General features: G+C 35.8%; 1 protein-coding gene across 1 annotated transcript in view; it reads left to right on the top strand.

The window, feature by feature from the left end:
- Positions 1–21200, top strand: part of LOC122402051 (Krueppel-like factor 6) — a 957196-nt gene that overhangs the window by 17706 nt on the left and 918290 nt on the right. The window contains exon 2 of the mRNA XM_043404559.1: positions 10964–11520. Within this exon, the coding sequence (XP_043260494.1) occupies positions 11509–11520 (12 nt within the window). The 5' untranslated portion in view covers positions 10964–11508. The remainder of the gene's footprint in view (positions 1–10963; positions 11521–21200) is intronic.

Consider the following 21200-nt stretch of genomic DNA (forward strand, 5'->3'; position numbering starts at 1 on the left):
GTACGCCTTAATTACACGTACTACGGTGAGCATAATGCGTTGATATAATTGGCTCCTTTAATATAGTATCTGTTATACTTTCTAAGGCTATGAAGAGCCGGCAGCGCTTCGCCACACGCAATTAGTTTAATTAACGCCATCGATGCACGATAAGTGAAAGAGAACGGGTATCATTTTGCCGTTGTTGATATGGTTAATTGCTGAAAAGAGTCAGTCACTGTTACGAATGAGATCCGAACGGTGCACAATAGGCCAAACATCGATCGGTGGAAAGAAATCGAAAATTGAAAGTGTTTAGTGTTTTGGAAGTTTCGGTATTACTGGTCACCTAGGTATGTATCTTGTAACTATTTACTTATCATACAAGATTGACCTGGCGTATGGGTTTTCTCGTATACAGTGATTCCTTGTTAACGTTCGCTGGGGTTCGCGACGCGAACATTATCGAGGGAGGCACTAGGAAATTGTCGATTCTTATCTCTGTTAGACTTGATCGCATTGCAGATCAAAGTAAGAAACTCTGAGAGCGAGAAAAATACAGAAAAAATGTTTAATGATTGTTTAAACTACAGGATCCAAAATTATTCAGAAGTCGAAGTATGTAGTTTTTTTTACAAATTGCATGATTCTCGTCTTATAGTTCAAGTTTAAAATAGGACGACTGATTTTTTAATAACGATACACCATATAACATATTTATCGGCGATCATCGGTCAATTCTTTTATATCATATTTTTCATTGCTTTAGATATTTCTTAGTAGTAGTTCTTATGTATTTTTTCTTCCTTATTTTTAAACTTAATTTATACGTGTTTTAGGAAGTTTGATTAGTCCTATGTATGAACAGTTAATGACTAGGTTTTTAATGTTTAACTCGTCGATGCAGTTCTAGGAATTGGTGGACATGACTCCGCGAACAATATCGACGGAATACTGTACCTCATGAACACGAGAAAAGATCAACCATATTTATCGGCCAGTTGATACTAACATTCACGTTTTTTGCCCATTGTTGATTATATCACAGTTTTGTATCCTAAATATATTACATATTTTGTTGTATATACAGGGTGTTCGGCCACCTCTGGGAAAAATTTTAATGGGAGATTCTAGAGGTCAAAATAAGATGAAAATCAAGAATATCAATTTCTTGATTGAGGCTTCGTTAAAAAGTTATTACAAAATTAAATCCAAAAATTTCAAATTATTCTGAAAAAATTATTTCTAGTTGCGGGAGTCGATTACAATCATTTTTGGTGAATAGACATACCCACGAATTCCTACGCATTTTCGAGCAAAAAATTCAGTAGGTGAAGAAATTTTTCGGGATAAATTAAAAAGTTTCAAATCATTCTGGAAAAAATATTGTTAGCTGCGTGGGTCGATTACAATCATTTTTGGTGAATAGACATACCCCCGAATTCCTACGCATTTTCGAGAAAAAAATTCCTTACCGAAAATATAATCTGAGGTCTGAAATGGTTCCTCGCATGCAAATCTTTGAAACATCATAACTCCCGAACGGATTGGACGATTTTAATGTTTCAAAAGGCAAACAACGCGTATTTTAGTGTAGAATATTTAGAAATTCCAAAAATATTTGGAAAGTTGCTCCTTAACGTCGTAAAGTGAGAAAAACTCCATAAAAATGGTCCAATTTTCAAACAGCCATAACTCTTATAATAGTGAATATATTTCAATGAAACTTTTCTGAAGTAGAACTAATGGGTACCTACAAAAAAAGTATTAGACAACTTTTCTGTAGGGCGTCAAACAAAATTACTAAAAATCAGAAACGAATTTTTAAGGAAAATCGACCAGTAGGTGCCTATATTTTTCGATGAAAAAAGAATTTTTTAAATCGTTTTAAGAAAATTATTTTCAGTTAGGAGGGGTTAATTACAACCATTATATGGAAATTATTTAATAGTCGATAACTACCAAAATATTATAATATCTAATTGTTGACAAGTGTTTCCAAACTTATACACGACCTCTTTTTTTTAGCGATTTTTCATGATTTTCATAGCATGACCACTTATTTCAGCGTCATCATATAGATCGATCAATTGATTTATCGGATCGCTGAAGGAAACGAGGGATCAGGTTTATTCAGAGGAGAGACGCACGTCAAGCAAAGAGTGGTCGTGATTAATGATAGACCGCGATCCCTGAATCGTGCTTCTTAGATTTTCGATTCATTATTCACGCGACTTCGGGCTTCTTCTAACTTCTAATTTTAAATGGCTCTGATTTAGCAGTCACCAGTTGGGTTGCAGTGTTTGCGTCTCGTTATCTCTTGTCTATATGATAACGCACTCTACCGTGAATTCTATATTAAGAAGCTTAGCGCGTTTCTACGAGCATTACTGCACGCATGGGTTTGATAATATTATATGCAAATTACAGAAATTATCGCGCGTGCAATTAGCAATAGACGCTTGTACCTCGTGCGTATCCTCGTGCGTTTTAATGATAGGAACTTCGCTTGCTGGCGATATAAAGCTATGTCTGGCGTTTGTCTCGGATATCTGTACGTTAGACCGGACTACTACGGTAGTCTTCAAGGCGAAAGGAGAGAAGGCCAGATAAGGTAATGTCCTGGCAATGGTATATGTGCTTTCGTTCACACGCGGATACGAGTGATCTGTAGCGATCGTTATCTACCGTGTCCCCGTATAACACAATTATTTGCACCGGTAATACGACTGGCCGTGTTCCATGCAGATATCTAAGTATTTCGACATGTCGGTGCAAGGTAACGTACCGAGTAAACGGATAAACGAAACAAAAAGGTAACCCTGTGTCTTAATGGTTGTGCGTCAAACCTGCTGTGAAACCTGGACGCGTTGTATCAAAGTCTATATCATTTAGGTAATTATATTGATTCGATGATTTGTCGGTGAAATTCAAGATAGAAAAATTTCAAGTTCAACGAGAATTTCCGTACCTTGTTTGCCCCGCGAGTCCCGTGTAGCTGTAAATGATATTTATCGAGCTATAAACATAATCTCGAGAAAGTCACATCGTCTCGTTTTTATGCTTATCCGCCGATTCCTTATTATCGTTAAGATTGATAACTTTCTACTCGTTATTGGAAATGACGACTATGATTGCATCTAATTGGTCAGAAAGTTGCTTTCGTAATTATTTTCTTTTTTATCAGATCGTTTTACGAGACTTTGCATATTCTTGTTTTAGTAAATCATAGAAAATATGCTGTGGTCAATCATTTTGTATGACTTTATCTGGTCGTTAAATTATTTTATTAATCTTTTTTTATGGGAATCAAACGGTTTATATCAATATGTTTAAGTTGTAAAACATTTTGCATTCTGAAAAAATGATTTCAATTCTGGAATAAATGGGTCCTTTTTTGTTAAATTCGAAAAGCAAAGTATGCTTAATATTAATTTTCTTCAGGGTCATTTTTAAGTGATAAATATTAACAACTGGTAAAAGAATGAATACAATTTTTTTAAGAATACTATGAGCGTGAATAATTTTGTTTGTAATACTACCATTTGACCATTTTTAATGTTCACAATACAGTGTATTTGGGGTTCTAAAAAAATATTGTCCGTTGATGAGAGAAAAGTCTCTGGTCCATATTGGATGCAGCAGTTTCAGACAAATTTTTATTTAGTAACCATGTGTTGAGTGTTGGTACAGGCGTAACCTATTATTGTTAACCACGCAGTCAAAAAAATTGCATTTTGAACGATTTTTGAATCACAAAATGGTAGATCGCCATTGTTTTTCCCCGCGTTTAAGGTCCACATAAAAAATTTCATTTCGTAGAAATTTATTTCGATCGGACGTATAGTTAGAAAAAATTCGTAAAGATACTCTTAGACACTTGGAAGCCTAAAAAGATGCGACGAAAGATAATATCAATGATTTCGAACCTCCGAACGAAGATACCCTGCGAATGGCGCGTGGTAGCGAAAACGATCGTCGAACTGCAGGCTCGTCGATACCGAGTGACATTCCGGGGGACGAAAATCTGCCATGAAATTCCATTTTGGTCGTTCGAATTGCAGAAATTGTGGGACTACCATTCATGGCACCCCGCGGTGCATTTCACACTTGCAGCGGCGGTGCACTCTCGCGTCCACCGAGTGGTTAGCCACACGATGCAATTATCCGAGGCAGTTCTTACGCCTCTAGCGTGTGCGTGTACACGCTAGTGTATACACGTCGTGCGTTGGAGCAGGTACAAGTTAGAGCAGGTCACTTTCGCTGCCGGCTCGAACTGTTCCAGTCGTCGCGCACGCGTGCTGCTCCATTCATAAAGCTATAGAGGCGCGTATAGCGCGTATGGGTGGGTTACACGTAGGTGTGGGTTCCGCAGCCGCATAAATACACGGAAATGTACCGCATGTGCCTCCGTCGACGTAATTTCTAGTCGGTATGTTTTTTCCGTTGCGTTTCACGAACCCCGTGGTGGGGAAAAATTGATACGTAACGCGTCGATATCAAAAGGCGTCAAACTCGAGTCGGGCGTGATTTAATTGGTTCGCGCGAAAGATGCTGAGTTATATAACGTGAAATTACGCGAAATGCTAGCGGCGACTTTTACGCGTCGTCCGATATATCCGAGTTTTCACGGCGCGCCGCGATTATGCACAGTCATATCTATTGAAAGAGATATAATAGATGATCTAGTGTTCTGTATAGAAGGTTCTGCTCGAGCCAGGCAGCGCGAGTTTATTCGTTTAACGCGAGGTTTCGTAACCTTTCAATTAAGAGCGGAGTGCCACGGCGGTGTAACCACGCTCTTAAAGTAGTAACCGTGAGCGTAGACCATGGAGACAGCTTCGATCGTGCGGAGTCTTCGTATTTAAACGGAGATCGGACTCGCGATGATTTAGAATCGAGATCGATAACGTGACTCCTGTCGACGCCTCTGACTAGCTTTATCGGTAACATCGTCAGGGTGTTTGTCTCGCGATAAAATGAGCCGACAGCGATCGATCGATCGATGGATCGATAGTCGTCCTCCGTTGATCCGGACGCGCATTCCGTTATGCGCAGAAACAAGATCGATTATTATTAATGAGGAATTTACGTATTCATTCTGCTAGCAATTACAGATTTTATAAAATTAGTTTTCTCAACGAACATTTGTCTTGAATCATTAATGTCGATTATGGTTATAACACGCCATTCATTGTTTCTGTTTAACGTTTTACGCGGATGACAAACAGGCGTAATAAATTCATATGAAAGTAACGAACTTTATTCCTAATAATTTACTTTTAACACTGAACATTAATCTAAAAATTTTCGTCGAAAAGTAAACTAAGTATGTAATATACATACTGGCCTGTGATATATGGTCTTGACCTATTTTGGCGATTAATTTCCTGACTTAAAATTCAAATCAAAACATAGAAGTCTGAATATTCATGATTATTTTATACGCTTTGGAAAGTGTATTAAAATTTAAGAAACACTTTACCGATCGATATGCAGAACGGACAATATTTCATTATTCTTTCACTTAAATCATTTAACGTAAATGATTTGGAACATAAGTATGTATATAACTAGAAGAGAACATACATGCGTTATACTCGATAGAGGAATACAATTTGTAACGTGTGCTGGATATAACGTGGCTGGCGCCTTTCAATTATTTAAGGAGTAGACGCTGTTACATAACTACAATGCACATAATTCCTGCTACGCTTCCAGTTTGTGGACGCTAGACAAACTCGTAGCTTGAGGTCATGCCCAGTCATAGAACTTTTCTACGGAACAGTCGCTTTGTAACTTTTATTACGGCCATTAAAACTTTTATCGCATGTGTGAAATTTTATACAACACGAACGAAAGTTTACGCAGTAGGAAGTGGCCGTGTGTCACTTGCATTCTAAATTCTTGTTAACTTTATGTTACTTCGGATGTACATTTACACTTCAATAACAGTATAAATCCGTTGGTATTCTTTAGTTTGATTTCCGTGTATTATTAAAACATCATAAAATGTTATCATCGCACATACCTCGATACAGCTAAAGCAGCTTATATAACATAACTTTGAAATTAAATTATTATATTATTATGTTTATAAATTAAAATTTAATGGGGCTTATATTTTTGCAGATAGTCAATGTTTTTTTCGTTGCGCCAATTATTATGTAATATATTGCTTTAGAGAAACTAATATGTTTTTTGGGAGGAGTGACGAGCATCAATATTGTATATAGTAGTTCGTTTCTCAGGAAATATTAATGAAATTTTAAAACTAATATAATATTAGAGACGAAAATTAAAAATACAGCATAAAAAAAATTAAAAAATATGGAAATTATGCAGATTTAAAATTCATATAAAAACAAGTAATATTAAGATCCTTGGTAATAAAACCAAAATCTTTTTTATTGATCATACTACTTACAATTAGTAGTCGAAACATCTGTTATGTAAACTACTATACATCTACAGTATTGATATTTTTATTTTCAAAAAAATGTAAACTGTACTATAACTTAGACATTAAATTATCATTATTATAAATTAAAGTTTAACGCAACTTATATTTTTATGCATAATACTTACGTAGATGTCAATTATATTATTTGTATGTCGGTAATCTGCTTTATAAGATAGAAAATAAAGTTCTCTGTATTTGTTGTAATTAATTTGAATATCTTACTTCACGCGAGAAATTGCTTATTTTAACAATTATGACGTACAATTTTATTCTCATTGTTCGATGTCTATGTATTTGCTATACGTATTTGTTTACATTTTTGCATAACACTTTAATTGAGTTGAAGTCGAGAAAGTGAATCGATCACTTTGTTACACTAATATATTGCACGATTGGACTTACAACGTTCTTAACAACATCATTTGTTACTTTTCACTTTAATATAACTCTGTTTACATCCTTCATCGATACGACATCTTATCTATCATTCTTCGTCGGATCCAAATCAATTAATCTTAAATTCATCAGTTAAGATTATCTCGGACTATTCTTTTGTTTCTAATTTAAATTATCTCCCGAGAAAGTAATCCTAACTTCTTAATCTTCGAAATGAAAGGATCGATACTTATAACACGTTCACTCAGCCTACACTCATTGAATCGACGTCGAACTATTTTGAAATACATTGTTTTTCTATCACGATTTAAAGATAGAAAGAAAGCTTTTGATGCAGAAATAAATATATAATATATAAACCTATCGTTTATTTCCGTAGCGTAGAAAATTTCTTCTTTTTTAAGGGAGATGACTCTCAAAGACTGAAAACCACCCTTCTAAACAAACATTAACTGTTTTTTTTTTAATTTGTCAGAAATACATTACGAAACAAAGTTAACATGTTCTAAAACTACGGTGTAGCTGGTATTGCTGGCTTTCTACGAAAGTAAACAATTATTGTAAATTAAGGTACGTGCAGTATGCGTCAGATTATGGCCGTTGGCTTGTATTTCTGATGCAGCGCGTGCACGTTTTCCTGTCGGTACGCTCGCACGAGAGGCGTTATAATGCGCGATATAGGTAAACTCATTCGATATATAATTATCTGCATTTTTAACGGTTATGTTACGAGTCACGATGGTGTTTCCAGGCTCGAAAGTGTTGGCTCGATCTCTTTTGCGTACGGTTCGATTGTAGAGAACCGCATTTGCCCGGTATGCAGTTGCAGGAGCGCAAGGGCTACCGTTACGAACCCGCTGTGAAAGTGCACTAACGAAAGTGCGAATACCAATGCGGTTTTTACTCACACTGTGTACGAAATGTGTGTACCACATTATGCGTACCGGATCTAGAATTCACCGTTAACGTAGATCGTTTCCTTGAGACAACGGTTGCAAAGTGCAAGCTGTAAAATGTTGCCTGCCTTGTTTTTCCATACGCTTAGGGGCGGAAACCGTGATTATTATTCTTGCAGATTCCCCAACGCGTATAGGATGTTTCATAAATGATATGGAGAAGCTTGCACAAAGGATCGAAGGGATTTGAAGTAGCGTGATCGAAGATTAATCGTCTCTCAAATAAAAAAATGTTATCTTTCATCCGCAATAGATCTACGAATAGAAGATTTACTATTTTCGAATCGTTTTCAAATGTTTGTAAAGTCCTTCTGGTTACGTTTTACGAGCTTAATTATCTGTTTAAGTTTAGGTCTATAATTTCGAAACACCCTGTAGAGCATATTAGCTCTTTCAAAGTACTGCGTACTTGGGCGAGCGATAAAGTCATTTCGAGCAGCTTGTAATTACAGTATCGCCGAACTGCAAGTGCATACAATATTTCCGTAAATTATATAGTGTATTTAATGATAACGGAGCAAAGGGAAAGCGAGATGGAAATGTTCTCACAGCGTCGTGATAAGAATCTTAAGTAATATGTATACGGGAACGTTAATTTCTATAGAAAATGTTTAGCGGTTGATTGGATTGCCGGATACTCGATTAAGAAACGAGAGGTTCCCGCGAGGGGCGCGGTAGCTAGAAATTGTGCATCTCAGTGCTCAACTCTATTTCCCTGGCTATTAGCGTTAATCGATTATAGCATGACGGATCGAATGATTTAAATAAAGACCGGGTGCGTCACGGGCCCGGCCTGGTACAGTCGACCGCGCCCGACAAAATGATGCCATTGCATTTACTCATTATCATGTCCTATCTGTTACATTTTTCCTAACGACGCGATCAGTGATTTTCCGTTTGCTACGTTCAAACAACTTATTATTACAGGCCGGGATTTCCTGGAACAAATCGTGCCTATTTAGGAAAGTTTTCCAACGTTTCACAAACATTGCAATTATCTTCTCGAGGGGTCAAATGATATTGATGTTGGCGTGTACCGTGTGATTTAAGTCTATTCAAGGTGGATACTTTTGGTGTCTGTGGCCCTGTCATGGGTCAGTGGTTACCAATCACCGAGCTCATGTCTCGTTCAATTGAATAATTAAAGACTTAATGATTTTAATTACAATTGAAAACAATTAAAACTGCGACGATTGGTGACTAAGTGACCCATGACATGAGTTTGGTGATTGGCACAGGCACCCTAACCAGTTAGCTGTTGCGATCTCCTTGAAAAGTGTGTATCTAAATTGTGTCACGAGTATACTCCTTAGTCACAGAGTATGTTATAATATTATTCTAATATAGAATTAAATTGGAATGAAACGACTATTTTATATTTTAATTAATAACATTTATTTATTTGTATTTAACTTATGTATAGTTTGCATATGAAAGAAAAAAATTCATGAAAAATTAATTACTTAGAAAAGTGATTGGTTAGTTTATTCTGCTGTCGTGGAATGATATTGAGTAAAGCAAAGTACAATACATAATGTATTGATTCTTTCCAAATATTATATTTGTAACAATGTACACATTTTCATGTAGAATTAATTTTAAAGATGTACTTGGTATGTAATCTGGAATATGTTTCCCGATTCGATGTGTAGCGATAGGTTTAGTTAGCTGAGTTCGTGTTGGTTTTACAGTCAGAATTGGATGCATTGCAATTGTGTTTTCAATGCATTTCATCAAGAATTTTACTTGCATTAATTCTTCATTGTTTTTATTATATAATATAAAGGAATTTAAACAACAGCAAATAGTAACTTCTTTTTACATATGAGTAGTATATTTGTCAAAAACAATTAACTGGTTAAATAGATTCAAATCACTCGGTACATACTAATATCAGAGTGCCATTTGACCCCCTGAAGAAGTTAATTGCAGTGCTTGCGGAACGTTGGAAAACTTTTCTAAAAGAACACGGTTTGAGTCAACTGTTAGAACTCGCACTGCTAAGTAAATGGTAGTTTGGAAAGTATTTTTTAGAATTTTTAAGTTGTAAAAATACACACATTTGCGGCGGTTAAATCTTATAATTTTCATGGACTAAAATTTAGAGACGTAGTATTTTATAATTTGTAGTATAAATATAAAGATGATTCTTCATCTAAAAATAAATTAAAAAAGCAGAATAAATTGATTTGTAACGGACTCTTCTTTTAAAATACTTTAATTACAAAATATATCTGTTTTAGAAATTTTTGCTTATAATTTACACGTAACAAAAATTGACAATAAAATACATTGAACCAGATTTTACTTAAATTGATGCGTGCCCCTATATTTTTAATGTTGATTATATCTAATAGAAAGACTTCTGTGCAAAAATTATATTCTATATTTTTAACTTATTTCGTGACTAAATAATCAACTCGTTATTACAGAACACCCTATTTGAAACGATCTAAGAAAAATATATTTTTATGGTTTATTTCAATGTATCCGTAGAAATAGACATTTAAGTATCCACATTTTTTTACACGAATAATTTTCTTTCGCATTCCTTTAGATTATAAGAAGCACCTCTTAATGGTCCTTTTCCGCTACTTTGAAAAACACTGTACCTTAGTAAAATCCTGTATCCTGTATCGTGAATTATTTTCAATTCTCGTGGTTATATCATCGTCGTTAATCTTAATTAATCTTCCATTTCGTTCTTTATGTTCCAAATGCGCGTCTAAATTTCTCAAACCATTCATGTTTAACTAGTTTTTCTTTTTCTATGAATGGCGAAACTGAATATGTATTACGTTTGCCTCTATTCCGACGAACTTGACTGCTTCGTGTTTAAGTCAGAAATGACTAATGACGCGTACGAAGTATTTCTCGAATTTGCATCGTTTGATACATTTATAGGGTATAGAAAAATGTGTAATCACATATCGATTAATCGTTAATCGTTGAAAAAATTGATTTAGTACTTCATAGAATTTAATGCTGACTTTCAACGAGGTTATTTAGAATGTGGTACTATTACTTGTTTTTACGTCGTTCCAGGAATTTGATTTAGCTGGATCGAGAAACTAGTAGGACTATGATAAAACCTTGCTGTTACTAGTTAAGTTTCCCGCAATCGTACCGACTAATTTCTAATGCAGATACGTACGTTTGTATGTTGCAGGTGACGTACGCCGAACGGGCCAGTATTCATGCCAGTATGCCAATCAAATGCCAGTAGAGAGCCAGTATCTGTATCTGTCGCTACCAATAGCCAATTAATAAGTTACTTAGATAGTTAAATTAATAGGCAATACATCACCTTTTGGATAATCGTTTACTAGATAACGTCGTTTACAGACGTAGCTGTTATACATATTATAACTAATCGAGGAGCAATAAGGATCGAGTAGCGAGCAATTATTTTCTCATCGTAACTTTATCTGCGATCGCAATTCTTTTCCGCAGGTTTATCGGTAGCTTTTTTTTTTCTTTTGTTAAAAATCACCGGTGACCACGTGTTTACGAAAAGAATATATTTATAAATCGAACAGTGAGATCGAGTTGTGATTATCGAAGTGAACTGACCGATCGATTTCTCGGCTGTGAAGTGAATTAATACCCCAGGAAAACGATCGAAACGGAGAAAGGAAGTGCACAGCGTACACGGGCGAGTAAACGCTGGAAACGCTGACTTACTTCGAGAGCGCCAACCTGCAATCAAGGTTCATGGTTTTCATGGTGAGTCATTCTATCTGTTTCAGTTAATTCTAATACGGTCACTATTTTTTCCTCTCGTAGCGTTTCCACTTATCCCCTGTCGAACGCGCGTTATCGCGACGCGAAAGAAATTTGTCGCAAGAAATTTTGAAGAAGTTTCACGACTCTTTTACGCGTGATTTCTCCTCGTTTTTACCCTCTTCTTTTCACCTTGTCGGATGCTCAATTACGAATTGACGAACAAACCCGTTACGAGCGACTCGGTTTTATGCAAAGTTTCTTCCATCACGGAACATGCCGCAAGTTCCACGAATTATATAGCACGTGTCACATGCAATTTGCATAATGCGACATCGACACTTCTCCGATGCACCGAAACGTTATCTTTATACACGTCGTATCGTTTCATATCGCGGATCATTGGATTATCGAGCTCGCGGCTTAAACGAAACATCCGATAATGGCAAATTCGAAGAATTGAAATTGCCTCGTAAATATCGATAAACAAGGACTACCGAAAGTATTGCAAACTTCCACATCTCGCAATTTATTTTCATTCTTGCCTTATCGCGAGGTCGAAGCAGTATTCAATGCGCATCGCGGATCGCCGTGACGGTTCAAATGAACCTGGTTCGACGAAATCGACGCAAGTATCGAGAATTTCTTGAGTTTCTACAAAAAACAAATTTTCTTTTTGCATCGCAAACATTTTTCGATTCTCGGAACTCGTACTCTTGAACGAGCTCTATCGACTTTATAGCTACATTATAGTTAATCAGATTAAAGATTATTAATTAGATATTTTAAAATCGTTAAAATGTCTGGTACGCGTAAGTTTAATCGTCGATTTTCCCGCCAATAAATGAATTGGTAACCGTGGGTATTATAAACGATGAATGTCATATTCTTGTCACGACCGTTGCAAAGGTTTCTTCGCAGTGTGACGTACAATGGCTCATAACCAACGTTGATTAATCTCAGCAACGTCAGTTTCCTGCGTATATGATTAACATTAATTTATGGAACGAGGCGTGTAACCTTTAAAATTTAAACTTAGGGTGCGAAAATTTGGAGTATAGTTCGTTCTGATTACTTAAAAGAAATTGAAATTAAATCTGTAATTATTTATTATTGAAAGAAGAATCCCTAGCTTTATAATTGCTACAAATGGGGCTTACACACTTGGGATTAGCATACAATTCAAATTTACTGATAGGGTATTTCCAAACACCTTGTGTATTGTCAATATTCTGTAGACAATGATAATTTCGATCACATTCTTAATAAGTCCATTTAAGAAATTTATTACAAATTAAGTTTTATTGGGCTCGATTAATATATTTTTGTATTATGGTCTTAATTACTCCAACAGTAATTACGACAATAATATAAAAAATTGTTACTATTAATAAATTTATTAAATAGATATTTGTGCTAATTTGAAAATAAATTTCGTATTACCCGTCGAATTTTTTCTATGATCACCATAATGTAATTAGAAGCCTAAATTCTGAAAACAAAAATTTTATACTATCGAACAATATATTATTTTGTAGCATATATGAGATTAGTAACATTTCCAAATTAGTATAATTGTAATATAATGTATATCACAAGCTATCAGAATGATATAAAATATATGTTCACTATAATGTAATTAGAAGTCTAAATTCTGAATACAAAAAACTTATACCATCAGACAATATATTATTTTGTAACATATACGAGATTAGCAATATTTCCAAAGTAATATAATTGTAATATAGCTAATATATGTTTTTCTCATATTGAGAGTAGTAAAGTATGGCAGAAACGACCTTACTTTAGTTTAATAACAAAAGAAAAATATCATTTGTAACGTCTACATTTTCCTAATTTAATTTAACGTGGAAGTAGCGTGCAGAAGTTACCCGTTGGGGAGCGTTTCTCTAAAATTTTCATTCGTTCTGGCAGTCCCTGTGCCTTTGACTATGGTCGACACCTTAATGCAGACAGCGCAGCGTGTTACGCAAATTAGTTGCCGTTGCGGAACATAACTTTCGAGTTATACTCCATAATGTGGCACGCTAATTAAGAAAAGCGTCGGATAAGGGCCCGCGCGAATCTCGAACCGTTCGATTTCTTCTGGTTATGGTGCTGTGTCTTGTTACTTTTGCTGGGATATTTCGAGGGTGAAAGAGGAGATGCGCCCGGAGGACCAAAGAGGAAAGAGAAGGATACAACGTGTGATCCACCGGCGGGTTACGGGTCAGCCACGGTGGAGCATTAATAATCGTTTACAATCTTTAAAGCAGGGTGTGGCGAGTGCGTTAACCCTCCTCTTCTTCCTCCTCTTCCTTCTGTTCCTCCTACTCCAGGTTCCCCTCTACTTTTTCTTACTCTCCTTGCTTCTTCGCGATCGTTCGTGGTGCACCGCACGGACAAAACACGAGGAAAAAGTCTCCGCTGGTTGCCTTCGTAAACCAGTTGGACGTATATATCGTGGAAAAAGGATAATCAATGGCGAAAGGGTACGTCCGATGCGTAGTCGTTTTATCGTCATGATGATTCGGCTGCCACCGTCGCCGGAGAATTTATTTCTCGATCATTGGAAATCCCGATGTCGCCGATCTAACGTCAATCGATACCTCCTTGGTCTCTTTCGATACTTTCATGTAGTTCAAGATTTTATATTTTGTGACAATTGTAAAGTAATGAGCATAGTAAGCCGTACAAGGAAAATGCACAAACGTAGTTGTATTGAAACGTTTACGAGGTTTGAACCGCAAGGTTCGTGGTCCTTTTTGTACATCTGATAAAGAAGACATATATACCTCAAGAGGACCATGAACCTTCCAATTTTTACAATTATTAAATGATATCGAGCAAAAGGAAATATTAGCCATTTCTTAAGTTCAATACTTTTGCTTCGTGTCACGCTATTTTCTTCGTACCTTTTGTCGGCATTCGCGTAGGTGATTCGTAATCGCGAAGTATATAAATATATTTCGATAAAGTCGGTTTACGCGAGGCGAAAATGTTGTTGTTTATCCAAAGTGTGGACGTTTAGATATCTCGATGGTTCATTTCGGAAATAGAGACGGAGATTAAAAACTGAGAAATTAACGTTGCCGGAAAACTCGACAAACCGGTATACGAGGAGTCGTTCCGTGAATTTCGTAGCTTGCACCTCGACCTTCTTGGAATAAACATTCTTCAGCAAGAAGTAAAGAAGTTTATCTTACGAGTATTTATTTAATTGCGCGTTGTCACTCGACCGGGCCAATTTATGTGCAAACATTACGTCGTACACTTGCGGGATTTTTCGGCAGCTTCTGTTTAGGTACGTATGTACATGTCTCGTTGCTGACGTTCGGTCATTTTTACAGAAACGGAAACGTTTTTTTACCGATACTCTCGAGAAATTAATTCGTGGAAAAGTTTTATCTTAAGGTTCGAATAATTTTCAAGATCTTAAACATTAAATGTTAGAAGAACGAAGAAAGAGGGTGGAATCTATCAGTTTATCTTTAAAATACCTTTATCTTGAAACTAAATTAATATACTATTCCTGAATATTTTGATTTTCGTCATTTTTCGAATTTCTCGCTATAAGGGTGGAAAATATATCAGTAATGCCTTAGGATCGATGGTGTCTTACTCAGTTCGAAGCAAAAGGCAAAAATTTTAAAACATGTAAGCTTGTTAATATCTGTTAATGTGAATAATTTTTAAAACAAGCTTTATATTTAATGCTTGCAAACGTGAGCATGTTTAACGGAAGCGTTCAAGACTAAAACTTCGGTGTAAGTTTATAAATTTAATTTATGCCTCAATGGATACAAATCTTTTCAAAAGGAGGAAAAGTTTTGTAGAAGTTATTTCGAGAAATGAGACAATGTTCTTTTCAAAGTAATATAATATCAAGGAGTCTTGGAAAGGGATTAATTAGAATAACATTGAAAAGATTTACGATCGTAACTCTTTGGGATAAGAGTAAAAAATATTGAAATAAAGAAACGATTCTTGATATCAGTGTTTTAATGAATAATCTTAAGCAGGTCTATATTTTCTTTGTATCAAGGTTTACTTATCTGTAATATTACTTTTATAGCATAAAGAAGAGGTAGTAAGTTGTTCCTGTAAGATAATATCTTGATTATGATCATGAAATTAGTTACGGATATAAAGTTAAAGGATTTTAATGCATCGAATAATGGGCAGTATAATAAAATTTTACGAACCTACTTCTTCGATATTTCTTCCAATTTATGTATATATGTGGATGTTCGAATGTGTACATTAAACTTTGGACGATTTTATGTTCGTGTTTGATCGAAGACTATCTATAAACAAAATTTTCCGTTTTCTACTATTTAAGTGCATTTTTGTACATCCTAAAGTAATATTGCAAATGCTAAATCATGAGTTTGTAATTTAACAAAAATTATATCCGTATAGTTGTAAACATACACTCTGAGAAAAAAAACACTTAAAAAATTACTTAATTTCTATTTATTAAATATTGCAAATTACATGTTTTATATGCATTTTCTCATCTTTATGAATATATATACATCAAATGAACTTAAATTATAACGACAGATTTATGTTTATTAACAAAAAATAGAAATGTTAAAGAAACGCAAAGGTACGAAATTAATAATTCTTTTCGGTAGAAAGATTGGCAGAAAGAGAGCAAGTTTTTTGGTATAAAAGAAGATAAATCACTTTTGCGGTATGCACTGCAGTATTATCTTGTTGGAATATATAATTATCTCTGGCAATTTTTGTGGCATATGTATTTATCTGTTCATCAATCATTTCGAGATACTTTCTGGTATTCACTCGACCTTTAATAAATTTTATTTCCGTTTTACCATGCTACACAATGCCGACCGAGATCATTACACTGGCACTTTCCATTTGACGGCGGCTAAACTATTGCCCATCTTATAATCATGGTGATAGTAACTAAAACCGTCGGATACGTCCAAATTAAATCTGTTTTCTTTCGTAATTATCACTGGACGCGATTTTTTTACGCGCGTATATTATTTCTGTAAATTGTAAACAATAAAGTTTATTCTGGTATGGTAGACAAGATGTCTTTTGCAATTTTTTTTCTTATTAAATGTTAACATTTTTGTGCGATACGACGAACGTTTTTGACGTTAATGTGTATTCCAATGCTTTTGGCAATTTGCAGCTATTTTTTAAATCCATGCTATTCTTAAAATTATACGTTCTTCCATTGTAAACAATATTGTATCACGTTGTAAGTTTAGAGTGCCGGTCACCAGTGACCACCATGATAGTCATGTATAATGACGAAACTATGTAGATCTAATATTTAAATACTTATAAAATGTTTAATTTATAAATATCTGGTCGAAAAATAAGGAACTTTCATCAGTTTGAAACAGTTGTTCGAAACGTGTGGCCATTAACTCTTCAAGTACGAAGTTCGTACTACATATGTACTAGTCCACAAACTTTCGTTAGTCAACATTTAACCGTGTATTTGTATGTTTAAGAATGAAATTTTGAAATGATATACTAAGCATTCGGCCATCCCTGGGAAAAATTTTAATGAGAGATTCTAGAGGCCAAAATAAGATGAAAATCAGGAATACCAATTTGTTGATTGAGGCTTTGCTAAAAAGTTATTAACAAAATTATTGTTAAAAATTCTTAATAAAATTTGTCCACCTACACGAATTTTATTCTCGAAAGTGTCTAGGATTTCGAGGGTATGTGTATTCACCAAAAATGATTGTAATTGACCCCCGCAACCAAAAATAATTTATTCAGAATGATTTGAAATTGTTTAATTTCGCCGAAAAATTTTCCAGTCGGTATGGAACTTTAAACGTTAATAACTTTTTAATGAAGCCTCAATCAACAAATTGTTATTCTTAATTTTCGTTTTATTTTGGTCTCTAGAATCTCCCATTCAAATTTTTCCCTGAGATGGCCGAACACCCTCTATGTATATTTTTTTCAATATCGTAGCTCGTTGAAAAATCTGAAGTTGCACCATACCTGAGTGGTTAAAGTAGTAAGAAGTCTTCGACGATCGTTGACAAAGCTCGTAGCGAAATCGTTGCAGCTCGCGATGGAAGTCTTTCGTTCCCTTCCCTGGCGGTGCATTATTATAACCAGGACGATAAATATGCGCGTTCTTTTCGTAAGTGCGACGAATCGGCGATCGCGTCCACGACGGTTCCCGGCGAGAAAAGAATTCCCGCCGAAGAACTCGTTCCTCCAGCACGTGTGGCTCCTATCGGTTGTCCCGTGAAAATCGGTCGTCGGCCCCTCAGTCGCCCATCTACTACGAACGGCCGTCGTAGCCATTAACCCACCACCACTGCCACCTGCAGCGACGAATCAGCATATTTAGCGTCGAGCCGAATTTAATAGAGGCCATCGCTCGGTCGTGCATCACGGTTGCATTCGCGAGACGCATCAATAATATCCACCGCGATGCATAACATTAAGCATGTACGCTAACCCCGCGCGAAACCCCTTTGGAATTCAATTCGCGTTTCTTCGCAGTGTATTCGTTTACGCTGACCGATACGCTTATGGTTTAAATGCATTTGCATCGTGACGCGCATAACTCTGTGCGTGCTACGGTTATCGTTTCTCGTGACCTTCCTCGATATATTCCGATGCAATACACTGTTTTTGTACATTCGTCGTCGCGTCCTTGCGTTCTGTTTTCCTCGATACTATTTACTGCGAGGAGCTGGAAAAAAATCCGTTTTTTGTCATTAGTTCACGTAATATGAAGTCCTAATTGATGAGTAACTATTTTAAAAAAATTCTGGTCGCTAAATTCGAATTTCCATCTAGGAACATTCATTTCAATCGATGCGTTCTTAATGTCGACCATTTTGCGAATACACAGAGATCTCAGTGGGAATTACAAGTACAGTTACTCCCACTCGTAATGGTGATTCACTATCAATGAAAACAAACTTGTTTCTCACGAATTCTTTCCATTTATTTTTATCGAATGTTGTTCATTACAACTGTCTTACTTCTATTTACGAAGTTGTTTTTTAAAATATTTAACGGCAAGTAATGCCCAATTACAGAACTGATAGAGAGCTATAATATAAACATTATACAACAACAATAACACGGTATCAGGAAATGGTTACCCATCCTAGTCGGGTGGTGGCGGCCAACGCAGGTTAACTTCTGTGATCAGATAAATACAAGTGGGAATAACTGTATATACATCTGACACTTATATTACAGAGTAGATTGTTACTGCAAAAATGAACGAGAATCATGTAAATCGAAACTAACAAAGAAGATCCACAATTTGGGTGAAACTTTGTAGTCTTGTAGAATATAAATATCTCAGTTGCTTTCGGTGATACGAAAAATTGTAGGGGTGGAAAATGTTTCATTCGTGGGGGTATGTATCATGGTAAAAAAAGTATTTTTCGTAAATATACGTAATCCGAGATTCCCATATCATTGACTTTGTTTAAAAATGTCAATGCAAATACAATTATATTTGACATTAGCTATAATACCATAGCATATAATTTCCACTTAAGAAGTATTGATCTTGAAATCTCTGAAAGAAAAAGGGTTGCCAAAAAATGTAATCATTTAAAAATTTTCATCGAATTATACCGGACATAAAAATTTTCGATCAACCCACTAACAGCAGAATAATTAAGTTTCGTAGTCCATTGTGGATATTAGAATTACGCGGGTGCCGATAACGTTCGGGCACTAAACGTTATTTGTATCAGTTTTATACAATGTGCGGTTTTAATGTGCACCATAAATATCGATATTACTCGGTGAAACGTCGGCGGAGAAGTCAATAAAAATTTTCTTCGTCACAAATGAACGTTTATCGGTCATATATCTTGAGCAAGCGGTGGGATACTCAACAGCCGTGAATGCCTCTCGAATAAATTCCGTCAAAGGGTGGAGACGGCTCGACGTTCGTAACACGCACCGCTCGCGGATATATTTCTTTCAATTTTTTTATTTTTCGAGGACATTAAAGCCAACGAAACCCGCAGCAGCGTCGAGCCCGTGGTGCTCTATGGGACGTGAAAAATGAAAGAACACCGTGGTACGATTCATCACCCGCGTACCACTCGCAGTTCTCGTGAAAGTGATGCATGCCTCTTGTCAAAGACGATACGTTGAATACCATTTGTTTCGTAGCTCAAGTATAGCCGGTAATACACCTAATTTCCATTCGTTTCATCGACGATACGCGCTGCCGAATCCGTTGTTCCTCCATTGTCAGAGAGACTGAGGTTTTAATTGGACGAAAATATGGGCGTGGGCCGTAATCCTTTAGAATATTTAACGGCGCGAATAAAGATCGAAAACGGGCGGTTAATGGAAGATTTCAATCTGCCGTGTAGAATATTTTTACGTTCCTATTTAATTTTTAACGGCAGTCTCGTCCGAGGTGACGTTTCACCGTGACTTATTAATGAACATCACTAAAACTGGGAAATTTGAAATGGTAAGGAGATACGAGAGCTTCACGGTCCGTATTTAATGTTTCAAATCAAGATTCTTATTTTAGACGCGCCTGGTTTGCAGTGTGGTTTTTTCGATTCCTTTTTATTGCTCGTGCTCCGAAGTAATAAAAGAATTCTAGTTTTTTTTTCATGAGAAATCATTAGGCTTCTAATATTCAACTTGTAAGACGAAGCAACTGTGGAAGAAAAGATTGTTTTTAAATAAAGCGACGCGTCAACCTATAATACAAAAATTAATAAACGACTCTCAGGACTTCTTCTATACAATGTGTATTCGAAGAAAGTGGAGCGACGTTGATTACGGCAGGGAAAAAATGAAATCTTCATTGTGTTTTCATCCAAGACCAATGCTAAAAATTGATCTCTTTGTAAAAATTCTTTTGTACACAATAACGCCTTAAAAATTACACGTTCTGTGGTAGTACATTCGAAGAATGGCCTGACATTTTTATTATTGGTTGATGTATCTCTGTATCTTTATGTGACCGGCAGTTAACTGGCATTTCATGAAACCTGTATTTTTACGTGGGCAGCACGTAGTGTGTTAACAATCAGAATATCAGGGACAACTGTAACGTGTTACCACCAATTTCAGGTTTTTATTGCGATAATGTTTTTCAGCAACACGTTTTGGGCCCAGATCTTATTGTATGTACAATTACCTTTCCTCGATCCTACTTTCGTGTGCAACGAATGTCCATTCGATCCGTTTAGCTTTATCAGAGTTTCCTGTCTCTTCCCTTATCTGTCGTGTACAGAGTCGCGATACAGGAAGATTTCACACTTTAGTTTCGAATGTACCACCCACGGGATCTGCGTACGCCGGTTAATTGTTTCGATGGATTTAAAGTCTGTGTCCGAAATAAATGAATGTCGTCTGCCAAGGCACGGTACGATGCAACAAGATATGTATATACGGTCGTCACGGATTATATTTCTTCAGAACGTACTAAGTGCGAACGAAGCTTTGATGCAAACTCATCCGCTACTTTCCCAAAAATAACAGATCGTGACGTAATATTAAAGTTTCCAAAGCGAATAAAATAATTATAAATATTTAAATACTCATAGATTTCTATTTTAGTTTTAAGTCCGCTTTAAGTTTTTACTGTGGATTAATACAAGTGCATCAAGCACAGTTATCAATTAAAAATTGTTTGCAAATGTACGTGTCTACGTGAATCATTT

The sequence above is a fragment of the Colletes gigas genome, unplaced genomic scaffold (genome assembly GCF_013123115.1).
Source record: "Colletes gigas isolate AHSC1104 unplaced genomic scaffold, ASM1312311v1 Colletes_gigas_Sc00032, whole genome shotgun sequence".
NCBI lineage: Eukaryota > Metazoa > Arthropoda > Insecta > Hymenoptera > Colletidae > Colletes > Colletes gigas.